At 39.9% G+C, this 20,714-nt stretch overlaps 1 protein-coding gene across 1 annotated transcript in view; it reads right to left on the bottom strand.

Moving 5' to 3' along the window:
- Positions 1-10,319, bottom strand: part of Cdr1 (cerebellar degeneration related protein 1) — a gene marked incomplete at its 3' end in the record, with an annotated part of 75,630 nt that extends 65,311 nt beyond the window's left edge. The window contains 1 exon segment of the mRNA XM_035450127.1: positions 10,206-10,319. Coding sequence (XP_035306018.1) covers positions 10,206-10,319 — 114 coding nt within the window.
- Positions 10,320-20,714: the final 10,395 nt, after the last annotated feature.

Below are 20,714 nucleotides of genomic sequence, written 5' to 3'. Positions count from 1 at the left end.
AGGGAGGGCATTTAAGGTAGCCTCTCCTCTGTTACTTAGATTGTTAGCTGGTGTCATCTAGATCTCCAGACATTTCTCTAGTGCCTGATTTCTCTGTAAACCTAAAATGTCTCCCTCTATTATGGTATCTCCTTTCTTGTTTTCTTCTATTCTTCGCCTGACTCAATCTTTCTGCTCCCTCATGTTGTCTGCATCCCTCATCTGAGTCTAATGAAATCTTTCCCATGGTCTTGAATAATTTAATTATCATGTTACATATAATTAAACCAGCTTTGTTCTTTTAGTGCTGCTCATTATGTATATGTTTTTCGGGCTGACCACTTGGGATTGGAAAACCTATCAGGTGGTGCATCTCTAGAGAAGGCAGGTTCCTCCTATCCCATTAGTTGTTAAATACCTGCTTTCATCTAGGGATGGAAGCCTGCGAGACTTCCTCTATCCGTGGTGGCATGTCCACTGGTATTATTTTCCCGATCTTATTAAGACAGCCCTATTGTTGAGATTTCATGGGTGCCGCTCTCCTATCATGTCTAGAGAACACAATCTAGCAGCAGATGCGGTGGTCCTCTTGGTCCTATGAGCTGTCTGCCCGTCTTCTGCCCATCTTCTGAGGCTAAGTAGCAAGGGTTATGCCGTCGCCATCGATGGATCAACCCGTGCTGAGCACCTTCCCCACGGTCACTTGTTCTCTGTATTTTGATGAGTTTAAAATTTCTATAATGGTCTTCATCTGTTGCAAAAAGAAACTTCTTTGATGAAGAAAGAGAGCTACTCTTACCTGTGTTTAGAATATAGTTAGAAATTATATTGGCCTAGGATAGTGATAGTAATAGGTTCTCTTCTAGGGTCTATGAATTCTCTCTTCCAGTACCAGGCATGAACTCCTGCATATTGAGTAGTGTTTAGGTCCATTTAGATGACTGTTGGCTATCCCCAGGATGTAAGTGCCACTATTTCACTGTTTTGGTTATCTTGTTATTCTGTTCACTGTTGAGGTTTGTAAGTATATGCCTAGGTAGCATTATTAATTGTGTTTCTCTTTTGACAGTTTTCATAGCTCCTTCTGGTACAATGAGAGCTACTCCTGAGGAAGGAGGCGTCCAGGTCAGTTTCAGCTGGATTCCTGTGTTCAAAGTATATGGTCTTACCTCTGGTTTCTGAGGCAACCAAGGGCAAAATGGCAATGATCTATATTATTTTGTGCTCACTTGACCAATATCTCAAAAGGAATTTCCCATGCCCAGCACTTGTGTTTTTGTTAGATAATCTATGGGGTGCATTGCTATCCCAAGTTGTGTAAATTCATTTCAACTATATGTGAATGTATAGACTTGCATTTAGATATGTGTAATTTTAAGTCAACATAGATGAATACAATTTCTTACCTCCTTTCCATATATCCCTAGTGTTATTTATCCCTCATTCCTCCCTTACCCACTGGATTTCCCTCCCTTCCTTCTCAGTTAAAGTTGCCCCATCCCAGCCGGTGCATGACTTGTTCACTGAGAGTGTGGATATGGTGCTCTGGTAGGTAGGGTCAGGGGAACTCACAAGGCAAAGTCAATGCACGGTCTTTTTGTCTTGAGCAAGTCTTCCCATGTAGAGATGGCAAGGTGGGCAAGGGTCAGATGGACTGAGCAAAGGCAGAGGGAGCTGTGCATCATCTTAAGCTAGAAAGAAAAGTATGGAGATAGCTTGGGCATGGGCCTATAACAAATTTCATTGTAAACAATTTCATTGTGTCTTGAAATGGATATTTAGTATTTAAGAAAGACGGCCCTCCGGTGCTCTGCTCGGAGCTTCCTGAGGCCTGGAGACTGCACACAAGGGAACCCGTCCTGGTGGTCCAGGCCATCCAGAGTCTGCAAACATTAATTCTTATTTGTTTTGGATTTGTTGGTGGTGATGGTATTGTGTGTGAATTCCCTCCCCTTCTCTTTTGGCTGTTGGGAAAGTGGGATTATCTATTGCCTATGTTTTTGTGGGTGTAGTTAACTTCCCTGGGTTGGAATTTTCCTTCCAGAACTTTCTGTAGGGCTGGATTAGCAGATATGTATTGTTTAAATCTGGTTTTGTCCTGGAATATCTTGTTTTCTCAATCTATATTGATTGAAAGCCTGGCTGGATATAGTAGTATGGGCTGGCATCGTGGCATTAATTTTGGTAGAATATCTATCCACGACATTTGGTAGAATATCTATCTGGCTTTCTGAGTTTCCATGGAGAAGTCTGGTGAAATTCTTATAGGTTTGCCTTTATATGTTACTTGGCCTTTTTCCTGTGTTGCTCTTAATATTCTGTATTTATTCTGTACGTTTGGTGTTTTGATTATTATGTGACGAGGGGACTTTTTAAAAAAATAATTTGTTTAACTGTATTTTATGTGCATTGGTATAAAGTTGTTAGATCCCCTAGAACTGGAGTTAAAGACAGTTATAAGCTGCCATGTGGGTGCTGGGAATTGAACCCAGGTCATCTAGAAGAACAGTCAGTGCTCTTAACCACTGTTCCATCTCTCCAGCCCCATGAGGGGACTTTTTGGTGTTCTGTAGGCTTCTTGTACTTTCATTACCATGTCTTTCTTTAGGTTGGGAAAGTTTTCTTCTATGATTTCGTTGAATATGTTTTCTGCACCTTTGAGTTGGGTTTCTTTACCTTCTTCTATATCTATTATTCTTAGCTTTGGCCTTTTCATGGTATCCCATATTTCCTGGATATTTAATGTTAGGGATTTGTTGGACTCAAGATTTTCTTTGGTTGATGAATCTATTTCTCCTAGTGTAACTTCAACTCCTGAGATTCTCTCTTCCATCTCTTGTATTTTATTGGTTATGCTTGTATCTGTAGTTCCTGATCATTTACCCATCTTTTCTAATTCCAGAATTCCCTCAGAATATGTTTTTTTTATTGTCTCTATTTCAGCTTTCAAACCTTGCACTGTTTGTATTTTTTCTTGCAATTTTTGGTTTGTCTTTTCTTCCATTTCTTTAAAGGATTTTCTCTTTCAGGGTCTCTATCATCTTCATGAAGTTATTTTTAAGGTTGTTGTCTTCTGCTTCATCTGTGTTGGAGTGTTCAGGCCTTGCTTGTGTAGAGTTCCTAGACTCTGTTGGTGTCACATTGTTTTTTCTGTTGTTGAATGTGTTCTTATATTGTCATCTTCCCATGCCTTCTTCCAGTGGGTTCAAGTGGGATCCCTTCCTCTCCTGGTGGGTACGGGTTCAAGGTTCTCTTCCAGAGGGTGCAAACAGGTCCAGTACTCGGGTCTCACAGTGGGTGCTGGCGGGTTTGAGGCACTCCCTCTTCCGGTGGATGGGAGCAGTACTAGCACAGTGTGTCAGCAGACAAGTGGTTGCTTGGTTCGCAGGGGGTGAGTTGACCTTCCTGCAGTCCCCAGGCCAGGACATCCCAGAGTCTCTTTTTGGTTTTTCAAGACAGGGTTCCTCTGTGTAGTCCTGGCTGTCCTGGAACTTGCTCTGTAGACCAGGCTTGCCTCAAACTAACAGAGATCTGCCTGTCTCTGCCTCCTGAATGCTGGGGTTAAAGGCTTGTGCTACCACCAATGGGCTCCTCCCTTCTTTTGTTTGAGACAGGGTCTCACTGTGTAGCCTTCACTGTCCCGGAATTCACTGTGTAGACAAGACTGACTTTGAATCCCTAGCAATCCGCCTGCCTTTGCCTTTTATGGACTGGGATTAAAGGCTTATGGTACCACACCCAGCATGGATTTTCCTTTCTTAGTGAATATTTCCAAAATGCCCTTTTGTTTCTCAGGACCTTTGAGGGAGGGGAATCATCCTCATTATTCTATTTCTCACTTATATGATGATTTCTTGGTATTAGCAATGTAAACTGAAAATGTGGAGAAAATATAATGCAGAAGAATAATTTTCATACTCTCTTCTTGTGACCTGTGGTTGGCAACTTAATATTTATTGGCCAATTGTTCCTATACTTGAATCAGTGTGTTAGTGACTGATTATGTAGCCTTATCATAATATAATACAAAAGGAAATTGTTCATGAAACTATTCCAGATTAAATTACTTTATTTATTTCAATTTGTTCTTTTTCCTGGGAGAGTTTTCAGGGGAAGAACATATTATTTTATATTTTAGAAAATTTTGTATGTATAAATATGTTAGTCAGGGTTCTCTAGAGTCAGAAATCTTACAAAATGAATCTCTCTCTCACCCTCTCTTCTCACTCTCTCTCTCTCTCTCCACACACACACACACACACACACACACACACAAAATGACTGGTACGCTTCAGTCCAACAATGGCTAGCTGTGAATAAAAAGTCAAGAATCCAATTGCTCAGTCCCACGAGGCTGGGTGTTTCAGCTTGTCATCTGTGTATGCTGGAATCCCAAAGACGTAGGCCCCAATGCCCATGAAGCAATGGATAGAATGACAAGGCAGGGGCAAGCAGGTGGAGAATGAGCACACCCCCTTCCTTCTTTTGCTGTGCTCCCAGCAGGAAGTGTGGCTCATATTTAAGGTGTGCCTTCCAGCCTCAGGGTCCAGATCAAAGGCATGTTGTCTTCTCGCCTTAAGGTCTGGATCACAAGTGTGCCCTCCATTTATGGATTATAGTTCATTGTAGATATAGTCAAGAATATCCATTACAATAGGTATTTTGCCTACATGGGTATATGTATAAACATCATATACTTGTCTTGTTTCCTTGGAGTTCAGAAGAGAGCATTGAATCCCTTGGAACTGGAATTATGGGTGGTAGTGAGCCACTATGTGTGTGTTGGGAATTGAACCCAGGTTCTCTGCAAGAGCAACAAGTGCTCTTAAGCACTGAGCTGTCTCCAAGGCCCTCTGGGTGTTAATTTAAGGGGATAGTTGACATTAGTTTGTAACCATTGCTATCTAAGGTATTTTTTTTATTTTTAAGGATGTTTTTGGTCTCCTCAAGGTCAGATCAATTTTAAAATACATTTCTCTAAATGTCATATCTTAGTGTTCTGAGAGAAGGAAGATTAACACTCCTAAGGGGCAAAGAGTTCTGAAAAGCTTTCTGGTGGAAAGTATAGTTCTCAATGATCAAAGTCTCCTCCTGATATGCCACTTCCTTTGAAAAAGCTGAGAGTCTCATTCATTGTTCCTCCCTGAGTGTATTCCCCAGGAACATTCTTGTATATTGGCATAGAAGACATATACCAGCATGTTCATTTCATCATATTCATAAGAGCAAAAAACTGTAGTGTATCCTAAGTGTTCTGTCAATGAAAAAACAGATAAATAAACTAGGTATATTCATATATGAAATGAATTACATGTATATTGGTAAGCGTTGTAAAAATCTCTAAACTGTCTGGCACAGCATTGCTGAATAACAAATAGAGTAATATTTATTCAGAGTTTTAAACCCTGCAGGAAGGTATCAATTCAGATAACCTAGGTTGTTATACCTTAACAAAACCTTCTAAATTTCAGTGGCTTAGTGCTATTTATAGGTGCAGCACAGATTATCTAGCAGCTTCTCTGGGTCATTCAGTATCCCCAGCTGATAAAATTCTTCATCTTATTCCATGTTTTATTTATTTCTTCACCAATGGGAAACAAGTACAATGACTTGCATTTTACCCTGTAAATTTATATGTTAATTGTTCAAAGTAAGTCATACAGTCACAACAAACTTGGAGACTAAGCAGTGGCTGGAGAAATGGCTCAGTGGTTATGAACACCCATTGCTCTTGCAGAGATGCTGTTTCAGTTTCTGCTACCTATATGGCAGCTTGCAAATGTTTGTAGCTCCAGTTCCAGAGGATCCTATGTGACCTCCATGAGAATTCACACACATGGTATCTAGATGTACATGCAGGCAAAATACCCTTACACATGAATTAAAATTTAAAAAGGACTGTGGAGTTTCATTTTACCATGTAATTTGAGTGGACATTCTAAATATTTAACAATCAACTCAATAAGAATGACAGAGTCAAGAATACTTGATATGGCATATATATAGTGATACAGGCATAATCCATCCTCTAGAGTATGTGGCTAGGGAGCATTAAATATCTGTGTGCAGGAGGAAGGGTATGGAAGTCAATGAGATGCAGTTGCTGAAGAGATGCTTCCTTCCCCACTTCTGTTTCCTCCCTGTGCTGCCCCACTGTGTACTCTGGTTTTGGGAGGCTGGCATCATATATTCTATCTATGGATTCCCATGCTCTTCAGCACCAGTCAGGGCTCAGATAACAGGGAAAAACTAAGAATACTGCAGAGAGAGAATGAGGTTAGAGAGATGGAGAGAGGGAGTGAGAGAAAGGGGACTATTCTCTTAGCTCCTTTTTTTGTGACAGGGTTTCTCTGTGACTTAGTAGGCTGTTCTGGAACTCGCTCTAGGCTGGTCTCGAACTCACAGAGATCCGCCTGCCTCTGCCTACTGAGTGCTGGGATTAAAGGCGTGCGCCACCAACACCGGGCCTCTTAGCTCCTTTTATGAAGTTACTTAAACCAACTCTCAGTGGTGCTTGGATTTCAGATGCCTCTCTTTTCTTTTCCTTATTGAAATTAGATTTTTCATAAAGCATATCCTGATTAGTGCATTCCCTTAAGAAGCTTTCCTGTTGCCTCACCCACCCAAATCCACAGCCTTTCTTTCTTTCATTAGAAAACTAACAGGCATCTAAAAACAATGAGATAAAAGAAAAACCAACAAACCAGAACAAGAAAAACAAACTAAAGAAAAATCCAGTGCAAAAGCACAAGAAACACATATAGATGCACACACACAGACACACACACACACACACACACATTCTCACACCACACGGGAATCCCATTCAAACATACCACCAGAAATCATAATGCATGAGAAAAGGACCTCTAAGGGCTTCTCTTTTCTAGGCCTTTGGGTCTACCAGTTAGCAGCTTAGTTATTTGTTAGCAATGTCTGCATTTCTCTATTGTGGTTTTTTGATATCTATATCTTTGCATATAAACCTTTCTGTATCAGACTCTCCTGGAATGATCCTGTGCTAAGTATGTCACCTCTTTCCTAACTATGTCACTGTTGGGGTTTTTTTGTTTGTTTTTGGTTTTTTGCTGGGAGGTTAATGGATCATGATAAATAGAAGCTTTCATTTACATTTACAGTTAGTTCTCATGCTGGGTTCTGGGCACAAAAAGGATTTTAATAGTCTCCATGCATGCATAATATACTTAATAATTAGAGATTAGATGCAAAGCCATACTTTGTTTCCCCTTCCCCACAAACCTTTGAAATGGCATTTTCAAAACTTTACTGTAATGATGGTTGTATGGGGATTAAAGCTGACTTTTGTTCCTTTCAGTTTTGTGATTGCTCTGCCCCGAGTAGGAGTCACGTCAGGTGTTGACTCACACCTCTTAGAATCTCAGCACTGAGGAAGCTGAGGCAGGAAGACTGCCATAACTTCTAAACCTGCCCATGCTACACAATGAGAGTCACAACCACAATAACAAAAATCACAGAGAAGTCAAAATTGAGTGTATTCTTACTCCATTTTAAATATCATTTGATGACATCACTTACTTTATTTTTTATTTTTTTCACGTTTATCTTATTTTTTAAATTTTTTAATTTTAATTTGAAAGAAGATTATTTTACATGTCAATCCCAGGTCCCTCTCCCTCCCCTCCTCCCCTGCCCCCCCCAACTAACACCCTACCTATCCCATACCCTTTCTGCTCCCCAGGGAGGCTGAGGCCTTATGTAGGGGGTCTTCAGAGTCTGTGGTATCCTTTAAAGCAAACTGAATTCGCCGGGCGTTGGTGGCGCATGTCTTTAATCCCAGCGCTCAGGAGGCAGAGGCAGGTGGATCTCTGTGAGTTCGAGGCCAGCCTGGTCTCCAGAGCGAGTGCCAGGATAGGCTCCAAAGCTACACAGAGAAACCCTGTCTCGAAAAACCAAAACAAACAAACAAACAAACAAACAAAAACAAAAAAAGCAAACTGAATTCAATCAATTCCAAAATTATAGTGTTTAATAGCAATTCTGATAATTGGCATTGGAATGACTTTTGGTCTTCTGTGAAACATGCAACACTTGCAGGGTATGTAAAGCTCAGGCGAGTAGTGTATCAGTCATCTTTTGATAGCCACAACCTAATACCTGAGGCAATTGATTCATAATTTTGATTCATATTTTTTGAAGCTCATGTTCAAAAGTTGACTGGTAAGTGCTGTGGGGACACACTATGGTGTAAACTCATGGTGGTGGAAAAAAATAGCAACACCAACACTTACATTATGAACCAGGAAGCACAATATAAGGGGAGATCTAGGTGCCCTAAATCACTCCAAGACCATGTCACCAAAGATCTGAGGGTATCACATAAGCATCCAGCTCCTAAAGGTGCTGTGGAATTTTAAGAAGACTGAATAACATCATAAGGACCAGGTTTTGGGCACATGGAGTTTTGTAGGGCACCACCTATATTAAACTATAACAGTTAAGTATCTCTGTGTACCTCTGCAAATTTCCTCTCTATCTGAGTTGAATGTTAGCAGAGAATCATTGGTATCTACACATAATCTTTTAAAATTCCATTTAAATTTGATAACAAATTTATTTAATTAAATATGGAATCAGAGAAATATAACTATAAAAAGAAACAATCTGAGGTGGAGAGCTCCCAAGCATGTAAAGGTACTTGCTGCTGACCTGATGGCCTGAGTTCAATCACAAGACCCACATGGTGGAGGGAGAGAATTCACCCTGTAAGTTGGACTCTAACAGTGCCTTGTCCCCATGAATAAATAAATAAATGTAAAAATAATTAATAAAAAGAAATAAAGGCATTGAAAAGACACAATAAAGGCAATCCTCCAAAAAATACCATTAATTATGTGTGAGCCAGAAAATTAAGGGATGGAAAAGCAATTATGAAAATTGAAAGGATTTTTAATTTTTAACGTTGTTATTGTAATTCAGATAAGATGTTACTTGAAATCATACTCATTTTCTATGAGTATATTATATTCATTTTCTATGAGTACCTTTATTAATGAAGATCAGCAGAACTCTTATTATTGGACATATCTGGAATAGAAGATTATAGATTTATATCAAAGAGTAAATGAATGTACCCTTTGATATATTTTGTTAAAACTGCAGAGGAACTTCAAAGGTTTGATGAAAAATATCAAAGTAGACATCAGTGAATAGATACATATTCTATATATGCATGGATGAAGAGGAAGGCTCAATACGGTCAAAGTTTAGATCTTCCGAAATTATCTATAGATGCAATGCAAATAGTCAAAATCTTTGCATGCCACTCTGTGGGGATGGCCAACTTTCCCCTCTCTGTTGTGTTAGAAAGCGAAGGGTGTATCTAGCACAATATTGAAGGAAACCACATTCAAAGGAGTAATGCTATTCAACATCACACTATGAAACCACTGTCACTGAGGCGATAAGGTATTGTGGACAAGTAGAACCCAGGAGAGGAGAGTAAAAAGTCCAGTACAAGGCTCATATAAAAACAGTGGACTTGTCTTTGCCAGAGTAAGGCAATGTGATGGGAATAGTTTGCTGCTTCAAAAACTGCTGTGTGACAGAGGGGGCCTGTACGTGACTTGAAACAGAGCACAGACTTGGCGCAAAATTCAAAACTACAAGAGCCCAAGAAAACAAGAAAATCTAGATGACTGTTCTTGTGGCTATATCACCAAAGGCATGATTCTTGAAAAAATCTGGGAAGCTAGCTAAACTCATTAAAGTGGAAAGATCATTTGCTTTCTGAGAGATACCATGAAAAGAATCACAAAGGCAAGCCAGAGACTAAGAAAAAAATACTTGTAAAATACATACCTAATGAAGAAATTTTTATACCAAGTATACAAAGGACTCTTTAAATAAATAAACATTTTTGGTGTGTACGTGTATGTGCTTGTATGGTGTCCACGCAGGGTGTATGCATGTTTGCAAGTGTATGGATGCGTATGTGTTGAGGCCAGAGATTGACATTGATGTCTTCTTCAGTCACACTGCTTTGTACACTTGAGGCAGGGTCTCTCACTTGTACAGAGCCTGCTTGAGCCTGGAGTCCTTATCCTCTGCTTCCCAAGCTCCGGAATTATAGTCAAGCTGCCCACTGAGCAGTCTCACCGGCCACTCAGGATTCTTTGAATAAGTTTTTCAATTGTTTACATTTGCATATCAACCAATGTGTTTCATTATTGCATTTTCATCCATACTTGTCGATCTTCTTTGTTCTTATTCGCCCGAAGTTCTGTCTGATGCTTCTGTTCCCTTTGTCCCCTCTTATTAGTTCCTGTTCTCCCGCGATAGCCCTGCGCTTTTGTCTTCATGTCCCACGGATTGCATTACACCCTGACATCCCTGGATACCTCTTCCTCCACTTCCCTGCTTCTCTTTGTATTTCATAACCCATGTGTACTTAAATATGTAATATCTAAGTGTAGATTTTCCATAGTGAAAGAAAGTATGCTGGGGGCTGGAGAGATGGCTCAGAGGTTAAGAGCACCGGCTGTTCTTCCAGAGGACCTGAGTTCAATTCCCAGCAACCACATGGTGGCTCACAAGCATCCGTTCGTTATGAGATCTGGTGTGCAGATATTCATGGAAGCAGAGTGTTGTATACATAATAAATAAATAGAATCTTGAGAAAAAGAAAGTATGCTGTATTTGAATTTCTCAGTTTGTCATCTTGCTTAATGTTAGACTTTTCAGGTCTATCCATCCACGTGGAACTTCAGATTTTACTGTTTCATTCTTCCTTGTGGCTGAGTAAAATTCAATTTGTGTATGTTGCACACTTTATCCATCCATCCGTTGATCAGCATCTAGGCTAGTCTTCATAGCTATTGTGAACAGTGCAACAAGAAAATATTCTGTAGCATATAGTCTTGACTGACACAGACTATATACCCAGGACAGGTGTATCTGGGTTATAGTACAGTTCAATTTTGATTTTTTTGAGAAATCTCCACACTGACTTCCATAGTAAGAGGACATGTTTTTGTAGCCACAGCAGCACGCAAAGGTTTCTCTTTCCAGCGTATTCTTGCTAGCGTTTACTGTCCTTTGTTTATTTGATGTTTGCTATTCTGACTGGAGCGTGATGGAATCTCAAAGCAACTTTTAAAAGAATTCTTGTTTTATGTGCATTGGTGTTTTGTCTGTCTTCATGTCTGTGTGAGGGGGTCAGACTCCTTAGAACTGGAGTTACAGACAGTTGTGAGCTGTCACGTGAGGGCTGGGAATTGAACACAGGTCCTCTGGAAGAGTAGCTAGTGTTCTTAACCACTGAACCATCTCTCCACCTCCTCAAAGCAGTTTTTACTCAGAATTTAGAACACTTTCTCACAATGTTTGGGGTTGGATAGTTTGGGTTTTTTTGGGGGGAGGTTCTACTCAGCTGTGCAGCCAATAAAGGCAGAAGCTAGTTAGGTGTGGAAGAGCCAGTGTATTGCTATCTTGGAATTAGTAGTGTTAGAGATGATTGAACTGCCAAACACTTACCGGTATCCTCTGTATACCTGGTTGATGGCATGGAGAAATGCCCACACATTTTGCTCTAGAAATAGCAAATTACATAATATAATTTTGATTCCCATTTTAACTGACTTTTTGTACATTTTTTTCAACAGGCTCTCTCTATGCACCCCTGGCTGCCCGGCTGTCCTGAAACTCATTATATATACCAAAGTATCCTTGAATTTCCAGACAGCTGCCTGCCTCTGCTTCTGAGTGCAGAGATGAAAGGAATTTGAGCATGCCTGGCTTTCACTGATTAGTAAGTAAGCAATGTTCTGTATTTGCTTCGTGTGAACCTCTCTACAAAGAGGCTGCATCTGGCTGTGAACAAAATCTCAAAATCTGAAAGGAATCTGTGTCTGCAGAGACTGATGGGCTGATAGAATTTCAGTACTGTATAGAGATTGGAATGTCGCAGATCCAGAGGCTAATAACCTGATCTTGGGCTAAGTTTTGTCCCTCAGAATAACTATTCCTTGACCCACATATGTCACTAACATAGGGCAATAGATTAAAAGAAAACTTTTAGTATCTACTGATTTAGCAGGCCACTAGCTAAGAATGTCATCAGATAGCATCTTGAGCCTATAGACTATCTCCCCCACCTCACTGTGCCTACCTCTCTGATGTACCCACTAATGTATTTTAAACTTGTTTTGATTTATGACTTTTTCTCTTCTGTAGAACTATAGAAACATTATAAAGCTGCTTCCATGTGGAAACAGAGTATAGCATAACCTAATTCTGTGTTCCTGGGCCATGGTCACTTAAACATGGTTCCACAATAAACTATCTCTTATTCCCTTTAAGATGAGAGCTGTGGGTTTTACACCAACAACAGGAAAAGGGTTAAAAGGAAATATACCAATGTAGTTTAAAGAATTTTATACACAGGTTGTGGTAATATGTGAAAAACATATTTTAATCCTCATTCCACTTCCTATCAAAAAGCTCTTAAAATCTTTGTAACCAGACTGTCATATGGCATACACACACACACACACACACACACACACACACACACACACACACACACACACACACACACACACACACACACACACACACACACACACACACACACATACACACACACACACACACACACACACACACACACACACACACACACACACACACACACCACACACACACACACACACACACACACACACACACACACACATACACACCACACACACACACATACACACACACACACACATACACACCACACACACACACACACACACACACACACACACACACACACACAAACACACGTGCGCGCGCGCGTGCTTTGAAAATAAAATTTCATTCAATGTATTCTGCTAATATTCACTCCACACTCCTCCTTATAACTTCTACAAGATCCATTCTCCACCTCTCCATATACCCAACATCATATCTTTTTTAATCACCCAGTTTGTGATGCCTGTTTATTCATGGGTGTGGGGTCATCAAAAGGAGCTTGGCCCACCCATCAGGGGCCTCATTAAAGAAAACTGACTCTTCTTCCCATAGAAGCTATCAGTTGTCTGTCAACAGCTCCTCAGTTAGGCCTGGGGACTTGTGAACCTTACTCTCCTCTATGCTAGAATGTTCATTGGCTTGACTTTGTGCTGGTCTGTGACTTGTTCCCATGGTGCATGTAGGACTCTAGATATCTTAGAATGGGGGAGGGGTTATCAGAAAGATCCATGAATGATTAAAAGGTCAGGGCTCTCACCTTCACTCTCCAGCCTCCTAAGAGAGAGGGTGCTGAAGGCTGAGCCAATCACCAAAAAGCTGAAGATATAATCAGTTACTCGTGTATAATGATTTTTTTGAACACAAAAGGACTGGGTGTACCTGCAGGGTGAAGCACCCAAGAGGCATTGCCGTCTTTATCTTTTCTTTACCCATTCCTGCTCATTCCTGTGAACTTTGCTCTTTTGTTTCATTATCTTTAGCCTTTGTACTCTTCCCTGTCTAGGGCAAAGTAAAGCAAGATGAGATTTGACTGAACTCGACTTTATAACTCGTTGGTCAGAAGCACAGGCCATAGCTGGGGGCTGATGATTGGCATCTGAAGTGCCCAGTTGTCTGGTGGGTGTGGAGCCCACAACGCATGAGACCTGAGGCTCTCTCCAATTCAGTAGTCTTAGGACTGAATGGAAGCAGAGGACACTTAGCTGATGTCCACTGAAGAAGGGGCTGGTGGGGAGAGAGCCCCATACCTTCTGCCAAACAGATTAATGTGTTGGAGTATGTGAGTGCCGGAAAAAAATGCACTTAGCTCTGTTTTTTTTCTGCGTCTCCCACCAGAGGTTTATTGCAGTTTTCTTTACATATTTTTCAGGGTTTCTTTAACAAACACATTTTAAAAGGTTATTTAGCAACATTTGATATAACATGGAAGAAGAAAAGTAGTTTGGACCACAGGGTAATTCTTTACCTCAAGAATTTTTCTACTCTTCTGACAGTTAGAACATTAAAACTCTATCTGAAATTAGTATCCTGTCCCACTGTAAATACTTTCATAGCCCAGCATGGTTTGGGTTTGTTGTTTTGTCCCTTTGCCATGAGGAAATAGCTGCCTGGAGTTCCATTCTGTTGTCCATGTGATATGTTATAGATTATAGAAAATTTTATGACTCCTTTTGAGTATGGCAAAAATTGCCTGCTTGTTATAAACATCAGTTCTTGGGAGATATTCATAATGCTGTGTTTACACACTGTAAATCCACCCTTTTCTCTTTTGCCTGCAGATATGCTTGGCAATAGTGTTTCATCACTTAAGCAATTTTCCCTAAAATATAAGAAATAAAGAAGAAGAGAAGGAAGAACATTCAAGTGAAATGTATTGAGTATAATTATTTAAATGTATTGTAAAAGTGGAACTTGGGACAGAAAAGAGACAGTTTTGAAAAGAAAAACATAACATGCTCCAAGGGAAATATGAAATGTCACTTTTTAGTAGAGATGGCAATGAAGTACTTAAAAGCTGTAACAATCAGTGTTGCAACTTGTAATAATATACCTGTTTCTCAAAAAAATACCAATTAGTGCCCAAATGAAACTAGAATGTGGTTGTAAACCAGCTGTGGTGTCCTAACTCCTCTCATTCTAGTCAGTCCCTTTCTGTCACCACCTTCCAATCCCCTCCCACAATGATCTGTGTGCCAAGGAGAAGAATGTGGTATTCTGATACTGAAAGTAGTTTGGGTACCCATCTTCATTCATTTCTACACTTGAGTACCCTTTGTCAAACTGTACATTTAATTCTGGAGCAAATAGTTTAGAAAAGAAGACTCTCAGATACAGAAATACCTCTAGGACCAAAAACAGATATCTAGATTATTATATAATAAATATTTTATTAAAATATATTTTTCTCATTTACTTGGATCCTGTGGGTTCAGGAAAAATGATATAATATACTTAGAAAGCAGGGTATATTGATATGTGTCTGTAATTCTAGCATGTGGGAGGCAGGAGAATCATTAATTCAAATCCAGTAAAATACCTCACAATCAAAAATATATGTAGATTTTCCAAGTGTTTTCTTTCATTTAAAAGAAATCATGTATTTGTTTATGGTGTGTGTGTGTGTTCGTGTGTGTACATGGTGCCTAGTAGCCAGGGAAAGAAATTGGGTGTCATGGCAATCCCAGTTCCCTCTCCCTCCCCTCCTCTGCTGCCCCCTACCAACCACCTCTCCCATTCCCTTTCTGCTCCCCAGGGAGGGTGAGGCCTTCCATGGGGCATCTTTAAAGTCTGTGTCATATCATTTGGAGCAGGGCCTAGACCCTGTGTCTAGGCTGAAGAGTATCCCTCTGTGTGGAATGGACTCCCAAAGTCCATTCATATGCTAGGGATAAATACTGATCCACTACTAGAAGCCCCATCATCATTCTATTCTTAGTGAAATATATGTTTTTAAATTTCCAAAATAATAAGAGAAAGCTTGTAAATGCCAGGCCCCTTGAAACCCTAAGTGAATCATCTTTTAGGGAAAGGGAGTGTCTTACAGAGATCTGGGGCTGAAGCAGGAGGAACATGGACCTAAGGCCTAGTTGACTACATAGTATGTTCTAGCAGCCTGGGGTGTCTAGAAAGACTTTAGATAAAACCAAAATGAAACAAAAACAATGAGTGGACCATCTCTGAGGAGTAACTTAACTTTAGAAATACATTTCACTACGATCACCTATGTTACTAAATTAGTTTACTAGGGCTTTACAACAAAACACCACAGACTTAGTAAATTAAATAATACATTTAGTCCCTTGTAGTTGGAGGGGGGTTGATTTTTATGAGGTCTCTTTTTCGGACTTTGATGGTTGCTTTCTCCCTTTGTGTTCACAGTCTTTCTTCTTTGTATTTCTGTATCATATTCTTTCTTCTAGCAGTCACATTAAATGAGATCCCATTCATGTGAGCTCACTGTATATTGCATAGATCTGTGAAGGCCTTGTCTCTAATTAGAGTCAAACTCTGAGACGCAAGAGGTTAATAGTTCAGCATACTATTTATTTAAAGGGGACACAATGAGAAAAAATTGAATTAGAAGAAAATATTAATAAAAACTATATTAAATATGATTAAATATGAAATTTTAGAAATAGTCCCATTGTTGAATTGTATATTTTAAATTTATTTAATTAATGTTATACGAATTTATTTATTCTTTCACTTTCTTGGCTAACTTATTTCTAGGCTTTTATCTTTTCTACATTTTGTGGATAGAATAAAACTCATGATTTCTTTTCAACAAGTTCACTATTCCTGCACAAACAATAGTACTGAGCACTGCCTGTGTCTTACAACATCACTGAATTTGCTTAGCATTTCTAATTGCCTTTGGTGGAATCTAGATTTCTACGTATGGATTTAGAATAATCTCATCTACAGACAGGCATGTTTTGACTTACTTTCCTTTCATTCTGTGCATTTTATTTATCTCTCCAGTCTAATTGCTAAGGCTCAAACTTTTAGTACTCTACAGTATTATAAGAGTTGAGCAACAAGACATCTTTGTCTTATGCCAAATTTTAGAGATGATTTCAGGTTTCCCTTATTTAGTATATTGGATATAAATTTGTCATATACATGCTTCATTATGTTGTGGTATTGCCTTCCAATAATTAAAATGTTCAGAGATGTTTTATCATGAAGGGGCTGTTCAATTCTAGTGAATGTTTTTCTAAATTAATTGACATGATTATATGGTATTTTTCTCATTCTGCCTATGTGATTATATTTATTGATTTTTATATGTGAACAATCCCTGAAACACTGATCATGGTGAATGACCTTGTTTACATACTGTCAGATTCAACCTGCTAGAATTTTTTAGATTTTTTTTGCATGTATGCTCATTGGAAAATTGACTTATAATTTTATTTTATTTTCTTTCTGGTAGTGGTTGTGCTTTTGTACAGTTTTGGTGTCAGGGCAATATTGGTTTTGTAGAATGAGTTTGGAAGGTTATAATATTTCCATTAAAATACATATATTGTGTATAGTTTAATCTTTGAATTCCCAGTACTTTTTGTTTTGCATGGTAACTTGGTTACTTTCATTCTCAGTAGTCCTTAGAGGATTTTGTACAATGTATTTGGATCATATGCACCCTTGTCAGCTTCTCCAAAACGTAACCATCTTCCTTACCCACCCAAGTCTGTGTTCTCTTTTATGCTGAACCGATTAAGTACAATGTGTGCTTCCCATATAGTCTAGAATGCATAGTTTCTCGTTGGAGCATGGTTGATTTGCTGGGGTGTATACTCTTAAAGAGAGCTCACTGAGCTTTCCCTTTGCTAGCAGCTATTGATTGCCAATAGCTCCTAGCCTAGGTGTGGGACTTTGTGTTCAGCTCTACTGTGCATGCTGGGATTTGATCTGGCTTGAGCTTTTACAGGTCTTGTTCATGCTGGCGTAACTGCTGTGAGTTCATATATATAGCCTTGCTGTGCCAGAAAACAGTTTCGTTGGCCTCATCTACTGCATCTGCCTCTTCCTATGCTCTTTCTACCCTCTCTTGTGCAATGATCTGAGTTTTTGGAGAAGGGGATGTTATACAAATGCCTCATTTAGGGGTTAGTAATCCTTAATTTCTTTTTCTGTGAACCTTGACTAATTTGGTCTTTGTGTTAATTGCCATCTATTGCAAAAAGAAGCTGTTCTGATGAAGGTTTACTGATGCACTAACTTGTGGGTATAACAATAAATCATTAGGAGTTAATACTATATCATTTTGTGGAGCAATAGCAGTAGGTTAATTCTCTAGGGCCTGTGGTCTCTCTAGACACAGCTTCTTGGCTTAATAATGGAACCAGCTATGGATTTCATTTTGTGGAATTAAATCCAATCAGAATGTGCTTGGTTACTCCCATAATATTGTGCCACCATTGTGCCAGTGGATATGTCTTTCCAGGCCAATTATTATTATTATTATTTTTTTTTTGGTTTTCCAAGACAGGGTTTCTCTGTGTAGCTTTGGAGCCTATCCTGGCACTCGATCTGTAGACCAGGCTGGTCTCGAACTCTCAGAGATCTGCCTGCCTCTGCCTCCCGAGTGCTGGGATTAAAGGCGTGCACCACCAACACCAGGCTCCAGGCCAATTATTCTTGTAGCTCACATGATTCCCAGCTGGATAAGACTGAGGATTACTTCCCCTCTCCATTAGCATGCACAGGGACTGAAAAAACTATTAAAGCTAGTCAGTAGTAATGTAGTTTCCAAATCAGTACCAGCTTTTCTCTCATTCAAGTGTCTGCTATCTTCAGCAATAGGTTCTTACTATCAAGTTTTAGAGGGTAACCCATAGCATTAGCAATAGTGTACAATGTTTAGAGGTCTATGGGACCTCATGGGCTAACTACTCTCAAAGAGATAACCCATTCCCAACACTGGAATTTTATGTTAGCCTGTGGTATATAGTAGGGCATTGCTAACCCTTTTTGGTTAACTCCATAGTTTGAAGAGAAAACAATAGTACTTGTTTTTTATATGCTTGGCCAAATATCCAAAATAGTTGTAAGAGGGTGAGTTAGAAGCTGCCTCTGTGACAGTGAATATCCTGTGAGAGCAGAATAAACAAACAAACCAAACCAAACAAAAACAAGCTTCTACTCCTATGAGAGAGAGAGGGCTGAAGAAAGAAGAAACAACTCAAGCTGAGATCTACAAAATTCTCTCTGAATTACTTGTGCCACTTGTCCTGGGTCTGGCTCAGTGGTCCAGCCATGGAGGGTCCACTCCTAGTGGCAAGCTGGAGAGAGACTGACCTGCTTGTGGAGACATAACAGGCTGCAGAGTATCCTGTTAGAATACCACTGGCTGGAGGGATAGAGGCAGAAGTGTAGCATGGGACCACAAAACATTTCTCAGAATGAAATGCTGAAATGTTCTGAGAATGAACAAGCTGAAAAGGCCCTGCCCCTCCCACTAGCTTGGCATTTGACAATACAGGGACATGAAAAATATGCTGAATTGGGTACAGTTTTCACTAGTGAGTGACAAAAACCTCAGGCAAAAACTGTCCACTAGGAAAGAGAAGAAGAAGCTGTCTAGAAAAAAGCATCCAGAATCAAAGGTGAGCACGAGTATGGGTAGGCCTTTTATCCCCTCTCAGAGCTCGGGTCACAGAACGCCCCAGGTAAAAAAGAAGAGTCTGCAACACACCAGAGATAATGTTTAATTGGCAAGCAGTGGGCAGGGTAGGGTGGAGTCTCAGACTGGGGAATTCGCACAGAAAGCATAGGACACTATAGAAAACATTCTTAGCAGGATGATGGGCATGACTTACTCTGAACTATAAAGTGTATCAGCCCTCCTCTCACCTGCCTAACCTTGGACAAAAGACAAGCAAGGGGACAGAAAAAGCTACTTTCCAAGCAACTGGGGAAGAAATTCTAACTGATGTTATGTCTTCTGTTTCATTACATTTATTTATTTATATATTTTCCTTTATTTTTATAAAGTTGAATTACATTTATTTATTTTTTTATGTTGACAGTCTTGTATATTAATTCCTTAGTTGTTTTGTTTTAGTCCTTGGCTCACCTGAATAGGTTCTTATGACTTCATTTTCTTTTTCTGTGCCTACTTTATTTTCTCTATTATTTCTCACATGTTAACCCACGTGTTTCCCCTCTCATTCATACTTTATTCCCTTGTTTCCATATTTCTCATTCTTTCCTCTCATTACTTAATTATTAATACCTAAGCATCTCTTAAAAACTATAAACTGAATTATTCTCAATTGCTTTTATAGAATTGTTTTAGGTGAAAATGCTTCCAAAGTCTAAGTCCAACACCTTGTGTGTGTGTGCGTGTGTGCGTGTGTGCGTGTGTGCGTGTGTGTGTGTGTGTGTGTGTGTGTGTGTGTGTCTCCTTTGCTGTCAAGTGTGTGGCCTCTCCCCCTTCTAGGATCTGGTCCAGAACTCAACACCATTATTTGCATGCTTTGGTTAGGCAAATGTTCAAAGGTGGCGGGGAGGTGTGCACAATGAGGACCTCCAAGAGCAAGGACTGAGACCAACCAGTTCACCCTCAGCAGAGCGGCATTGCGGCATCCCACGCAATGCCGCTCTGCTGTTGAGGTCAGCTCTGGGAGATTTCAGAGGAGCCTTCAGGATAAACAGCAGGCCTTTTCATTTGCTCTTCACAGAGAAGGACGTTCCTTGGAGCTGAAGGTCAAGGTTTAGAGACAACACGCCTACTTTAGCAGAGAAAGTAGTGCAGACTTTGACACTAAGGTGGGGGTTGTCTTTTGAGACTTTTCATTGCATAACAATTAGCCCTAGTCTGCCCTTTTTGGAGCCCTGAGAGGCACCAGGGCGTGTTGTCCAAAGGAGCTCTAAGCAGAGCAATCTGGGGCAGTGCCTGCTCTTTTATTTTCCCATCTAGAAATCTTCAGTGAAATGAGGACCTTGGCCTGAAAGACAGATCATTCTGTCAACAAAAAGAATGGGGTATATACCTTGTCTGAATTAAATATAAATAATCTGGGAAAGGCTACAGGCATTCCTACTACCTCAGGCTGAACACTGGTCTCAGCTCCACCCTAATTGTAAACTCTGGGTAGCCTAGGGGCTTAAAAGTTTATTGCTTCCTCACTTGCTCCCTGCTGGCTTTCCAGCTTGTTACTGGTTGCTTTAAATTCCAGTGAACTCAGGGCCCTAGGGAGAGAAATGGCACTGGTAGTGACAAGCTG

The sequence above is a fragment of the Cricetulus griseus genome, chromosome X (genome assembly GCF_003668045.3).
Source record: "Cricetulus griseus strain 17A/GY chromosome X, alternate assembly CriGri-PICRH-1.0, whole genome shotgun sequence".
Taxonomy (NCBI): domain Eukaryota; kingdom Metazoa; phylum Chordata; class Mammalia; order Rodentia; family Cricetidae; genus Cricetulus; species Cricetulus griseus.
Note: the sequence above shows the minus strand (reverse complement) of the source record. Positions and strands in the feature narration are given on the sequence as shown.